This window comes from Penaeus chinensis, chromosome 32, assembly GCF_019202785.1.
Source record: "Penaeus chinensis breed Huanghai No. 1 chromosome 32, ASM1920278v2, whole genome shotgun sequence".
Classification (NCBI taxonomy): Eukaryota; Metazoa; Arthropoda; class Malacostraca; order Decapoda; family Penaeidae; genus Penaeus; species Penaeus chinensis.
Window position 1 is genome coordinate 13871951 of NC_061850.1, and position 6574 is coordinate 13878524.

The window sequence follows — 6574 nt, forward strand, 5'->3', positions numbered from 1 at the left end:
CAATAAGAAAACTACAACAACAATGATAATAATAATAACAATGATAATGATAATGATAACAATGATAGTAATAATAATAATAACTAAAATTATAATATTGATAATAAAATAATAATGATAATAATAATGATAATTCATATTAGTAATAATCATAATAACGATGATCATAACTTTTGCTTTTCTTTTTCTTCAACACTTTTCCTGCTTTTTTTTTTTTAAATAATTTGTTATAGCAAAATACAGGGATGTATGTAACTGTGTGTGCGTGCTTGTGTTTGTACCTGTGGACTATGTTATATGTGTACGTGTTTGCCTGTGTGCATTTCCGTGTGTACCTCGTGGATTTGCGAGCACCCACGACCAAAGTCTCACAAACAGTGCCCACTCGTAAACTTCATCCGTCAAAGTCCGAGTGAATAACTCCACGAAATGTCTATAATGACACGCGACCCGACACAGTTTGTTTCACTTTCGTTACACTTCGGAAGACTTCAACCCCCTTCCCCCCTACCCATTCCCTTCCCGAATGTTCGTTCTGTTCTTTGCTCGTTCTTCGGTTCATTTGTTCTTTTCCTTAAGAGTCGAACGCATCATTGAGTCGCGAGGTCTCGTGTGTAATTTCAGCTTTGCATGCTATGCTGCACTGCGCTGTGCTGTGTGCAATGCAGTGCAGCTCGAGTACATGGAGAGGAAGACTGAGAAAGATTTTGAGTAGGCGAAGGGAAAGAGAGAGCAAGGAAGTAGTTTATATATATAAATATGTATGTATATAATATATAAATACATACATAAAATATATATATATATATTATATATATATGCATCATGTATATTTACATATATACACACACATGTATATTCATATATATATATATATATATATATATATATATATATATATATATATGTGTGTGTGTGTATGTGTGTGTGTGTGTGTGTGTGTGTGTGTGTGTGTGTGTGTGTGTGTGTGTGTGTGTGTATGTATATATAAACAATATATATATATATATAAACAGATAGATATAATTATGATATGATTGAGACGACTGATATATATATATATTTATATATATATATAGATAGATAGATAGATAGATAGACAGTGATAAATATAAAGATGTAGACAGACAGACAGCAAACACGCTAGCTTGATATATATACTGACAGACAGACAAGACGAAATAGAAACAGCAGTAGGTAGATACATAACTAAACAGCCAGGTGATGGAGAGAGGAAAACAGACCGACAAAGATAGAGACAGAGACACAGGCAGACAAAGACAGAGGCAGAGAAAGATAAAGACAGAGACAGAGAAAGATAAAGACAGAGACAGATAAAGACAGAGACAGAGAAAGATAAAGACAGAGACAGACAGACTCTTAAACAGACAGACAGAAAGCGGAAGAATGGGGACCAGGCCGCCCCAACCTGAAGGAAAGGCAGGAAACACTGCAGAGTTTATGCCTCTCTCATTGATCCTCTCCCGCGTGCGTGTCTCTCTTCCCTTCCCTCCTCGCCTCTCCTCATTATCAGTTTTCTCTCGTGTGTCCTTCGCGGCGGAGGCGAGGCGAAATAGCGAGAGATAAAGAGGGAAAACAGTTTTGACGTTCCACACTTCGACATTTTGAGCATTATCGTACATCAACTTGGGTGTTCTTCGCCTGTTGTTGACGTCGTTTGTCGCGGGAGATATTATCGTGCGCATGATGGAGTTCTCGTGCCGGTGGCGGGCTTTCGTCTCTGTATATTATGTCTGGATGCTCTTCTTTCTTTCTTCCTCTCTTTCTATTCTTCGTCTGTTCCATGTCACCGTCTTTTTCTCCTTTTTTATCTTCATTTTCTTCCTCTTCTTTTTCTGTTTGTCTCCTGGTTCTTTTTCTTTTTTTTCTTGTTTCTCATTTTCGTACCTGATGTTTTTCTCTTTTCTTCTTTCGTCTTTCTTCGTTTTCTTCTTCCGCCTTATCATCCCATTTTCTCTTTTTTTCCCTCCTTCCATCGTTTTCCTTTCCTTCCTCCTCTTCCTCCTCCTCCCTTCTTCCTCTCCCTTTCTCCCCCGCGTCCATCCCTCTCCTCTTTCCTCAACCATCTTCCTTATACTTATTTCCATCAATATCCTCTTCTTTTCTAATACATATATATGTTTTATTCATCAACGTCATTCCCTTTGCTCTCCTCGCCTCTCCCTCTTCCTCTTCCTCTTCTTCATTCCTGAAGTTTCTCCCCAAGTTGCTCTGTCCACCACCTTCGTCACTAGAAGATAAACTCACCGAAAGAAATTAAATAGCATTCCTTCCCTGAGTATTTCGTCTTTTGTTTTTACTTTGTATGCATTCAGATTGTTTTAAAAGTGATGATGATCCCTTTATATTTCCTTCTACCACTATGACTTTTTAACCCAATACTTCTTAGCTCGTTTTTTGCATTTATATATATATTTTTTCTACTGTACATAACGATTCTATACTAAGGAAATAAAGCATTTTTTTTTTATAACCATGGTCCCTTTACTCTTATCAAAAAACATATCAGAATAAACTATATGATAAAGAACGATGATGTATAATAAAATTTATGATAAACACAGACAAAAAATAAACAAATAAAACATGCATAGATACAATCTTCAATAAATAGATGAATAAATAAGATAATAAATGAATAAATGAATAGATAAACAAATGAATGAATAAGTAAGTGGGAAAATAAACCAGTAGATAAGAAAATAAATAAGTAAGAATGATTAACAGACCAACAAACAATAAAAGATAGACAGACAAACAATGAGACAGACAGACACACACACAGACAGACAGACGAAACAAACAGATAGACAGACGAAACAAACAGACAGACGGACGAAACAAACAGACAGACAGACGAAACAAACAGACAGACAGACGAAACAAACAGATAGACAGACGAAACAAACAGACAGACAGACGAAACAAATAGATAGACAGACGAAACAAACAGACAGACCGACAGACGAAACAAGCAGACCGACAAACAAACAGACAGACAGACAGACAAAACAAACAGACGGACAAACAAACAGACAAACAGACAGACAGACACATAAATAACATAAACCAAACTAAAACAGACATCTCCTTCCCGCAACGCCCTCGATCCGGCGGGCAATTCGGAACAAAGGCGAAACAAACTGAAAATTCTCATTTCATTACACTCATTTTACGAAGCCATTCTGGGAGGCTTACGTGTCTAGCGGCGCTTACACGAAACACGCACACAAACACACATACACGGACGTACAGTGACGTACAGTGTTTCCGGACATGTGCACAGGCACGGACACATACATGAGTTATGTTCACAGACACGCATGTGATAATTATGATAATAATAATAGTAATGTAATGGTAATGATGCCAGTAATAGTAATGATAATGATAATACTGCTAATAATAATAAAAATAATAATAATAACAACAACAACAACAACAACAACAACAATAATGAAAATAATCGTAATGATAAAATTAATATTAATGATGATATTAATGATAATGATGGTAATGATAATAATTGATAATAATAATAATAATGATGATGGTGATGATAACAATAACAATAACAATGACGATGATGATAATGATGATGATGATAATGATAATGATAATAATGGAAATGATATTAACAGCAATAATCATGATAAAAGAGTGCTACTCCTACTACTAGTAGTGATAATAATAATGATAATGATAATAACAATAATTACAATAATAACAATGAATATTAATAGTGAATATAACAGTAATGATGATATGAATAGTAGTAGTACTAGCAACAATGATGATAATAACAACAACAATAACAATAATAACAATAACGATGACAAAAAGTAAAATGCTAATAATTATCATTATTGATAATATAGATACTGATAATAACAATGACAAGGTGACCTCTTAGAGTGGGCGGCCTCCGAAAGCGGGCAGTTTTACACGAGGGCGACCACTTAGAATGCGCGGCCTCAGGAAATGGGCAGCCTGTTGGAATTGGCAGGCTGAAGGAGTGGGCGGGCCTAGGGATTTCAGGAACGGGCGGGTTGTAGGAGTGTCTTAGGGAATGGGCGGCTTGTAGAAGTGGGCAGGCTGTAGGAGTGGGCGGGTTGTAGGAGTGGGCGGGCTGTAGGAGTGGGCGGGTTGTAGGAGTGGGCGGGTTGTAGGAGTGTCTTAGGGAATGGGCGGCTTGTAGAAGTGGGCAGGCTGTAGAGTGGGCGGTTGTAGGAGTGGGCGGGCTGTAGGAGTGGGCGGTTGTAGGTGGGCGGGTTGTAGGAGTGGGCGGGTTGTGGGAGTGGGCGGGCTGTAGGAGTGGGCGGTTGTAGGAGTGGGCGGGTTGTAGGATGGGCGGGTTGTAGGAGTGGGCGGTTCTAGGAGTGGGCGGGCTGTAGAGTGGGCGGGTTGTAGGAGTGGGCGGTTGTAGGAGTGGCGGGTTGTAGGAGTGTCTTAGGGAGTGGGCGGGCTGTAGGAGTGGGCGGGTTGTAGGAGTGGGCGGGCTGAGGAGTGTCTTAGGGAGTGGGCGGGTTGTAGGAGTGGGCGGGTTGTAGGAGTGGGCGGGTTGTAGGAGTGGGCGGGCTGTAGGAGTGGGCGGGCTGTAGGAGTGGGCGGGTTGTAGGAGTGGGCGGGCTGTAGGAGTGGGCGGGTTGTAGGAGTGGGCGGGTTGTAGGAGTGGGCGGGTTGTAGGAGTGGGCGGGCTGTAGGAGTGGGCGGTGTTGTAGGAGTGGGCGGGCTGTAGGAGTGGGCGGGTTGTAGGAGTGGGCGGGTTGTAGGAGTGGGCGGGTTGTAGGAGTGTCTTAGGGAGTGGGCGGGCTGTAGGAGTGGGCGGGTTGTAGGAGTGGGCGGGCTGTAGGAGTGTCTTAGGGAGTGGGCGGGCTGTAGGAGTGGGCGGGTTGTAGGAGTGGGCGGGCTGTAGGAGTGGGCGGGTTGTAGGAGTGGGCGGGGTTGTAGGAGTGTCTTAGGGAGTGGGCGGGCTGTAGGAGTGGGCGGGTTGTAGGAGTGGGCGGGCTGTAGGAGTGTCTTAGGGAGTGGGCGGGTTGTAGGAGTGGGCGGGTTGTAGGAGTGGGCGGGTTGTAGGAGTGGGCGGGTTGTAGGAGTGTCTTAGGGAGTGGGCGGGCTGTAGGAGTGGGCGGGTTGTAGGAGTGGGCGGGCTGGAGGAGTGGGCGGGTTGTAGGAGTGGGCGGGTTGTAGGAGTGGGCGGGTTGTAGGAGTGGGCGGGTTGTAGGAGTGTCTTAGGGAGTGGGCGGGCTGTAGGAGTGGGCGGGTTGTAGGAGTGTCTTAGGGAGTGGGCGGGCTGTAGGAGTGGGCGGGTTGTAGGAGTGGGCGGGTTGTAGGAGTGGGCGGGTTGTAGGAGTGGGCGGGTTGTAGGAGTGTCTTAGGGAGTGGGCGGGCTGTAGGAGTGGGCGGGTTGTAGGAGTGGGCGGGCTGTAGGAGTGGGCGGGTTGTAGGAGTGGGCGGGTTGTAGGAGTGTCTTAGGGAGTGGGCGGGCTGTAGGAGTGGGCGGGTTGTAGGAGTGGGCGGGCTGTAGGAGTGGGCGGGTTGTAGGAGTGGGCGGGCGTGTTTGTCCGCATGGCCGTGGTGCATCCCACCCACATCGATTTCTTTAACTCTCCTCACCTTCTTCACAGCCTCCCGGCATCAAGGACCTTCTAGAAGAACCAGGCCTCCTATGGACCGGGTCTTGGGTGTTTGACTCTTCTTCTTCTTCTTCTTTCTTTTCTTCTTCTTTTCTGCTTCTTCTTTTACTTCTCCTTCTTCTTTTTTTTCTTCTTTTTCTTTTTCTTCTGCTTCTTCTCCCTCTTTTTCTTCTCCTTCTTCATCTTCTCCTTCTTCTTTTTCTTCTTCTTCTTCTTCTTCTTATTATTATTATTATTATTATTGTTAATTATTATTATCATTAATAATTCATTATTATTATCATTATTATTATCATTAATAGTATTATCATTATTATTATTATCATTATTATCATTATTATTCGAGGGGTGACATGGGAAAAGGGAGGGGGAAGTGGAAGAGAGGGAGAAGAAAGAGAGAAAGGGAGAGGGAAGGAAGGAAGTGGGGTAGGGAAGATAGGAAGGATATTAAGGACAAAGATGGAAGGACAGAGAAAGAAGAAGAAAAAGGAAATGGAGGAATAGGAGAAGGAAAGTGGAAGAAAGTGAGAGAAAGAGGAAGAGGAGAACGAAGGGTGTGGGGAGGAAGTGGGGAGGAGCTAGAAATGGAAAAAGAGGAAAGGAGGAGGGAAAAAGGGAAAAAGGGAAAGACTAATGCTTATAATTCAATATCACATTATTTGCCATAGCAGTAGTAAAGGAAGAATAATCACTTTCTTCATGATATTCTCATTATTGTCGCCGCCATACTATGAACCATTACTCAATAAAACCAGAATCATTTTAAACCAACCATCTGAATTAGCACCATTACCATAATCACCATAACACGAATTATCCTTAGATCTAAACGTGCGGGATTTAGCGGGATCGGCGACGGAGATAATCTGCTCTGCTCGTCTGACTAAAAATTAGAAAACGTGTTTGAGTTCGTATCC

At 42.7% G+C, this 6574-nt stretch overlaps 1 protein-coding gene across 1 annotated transcript in view; it reads right to left on the reverse strand.

Annotated features, from left to right (window-relative positions):
- The window catches only part of LOC125042439 (proline-rich extensin-like protein EPR1), a 7417-nt gene extending 1758 nt beyond the window's left edge, over nt 1–5659 (reverse strand). Inside the window, exons 1-3 of the mRNA XM_047638072.1 lie at nt 5638–5659; nt 5270–5491; nt 3981–4977 (exon numbers count right to left, since the gene is read on the reverse strand). Of these exons, the coding sequence (XP_047494028.1) occupies nt 3981–4977; nt 5270–5491; nt 5638–5659 (1241 nt within the window). The remainder of the gene's footprint in view (nt 1–3980; nt 4978–5269; nt 5492–5637) is intronic.
- Between the last annotated feature and the right edge of the window lie 915 nt (nt 5660–6574).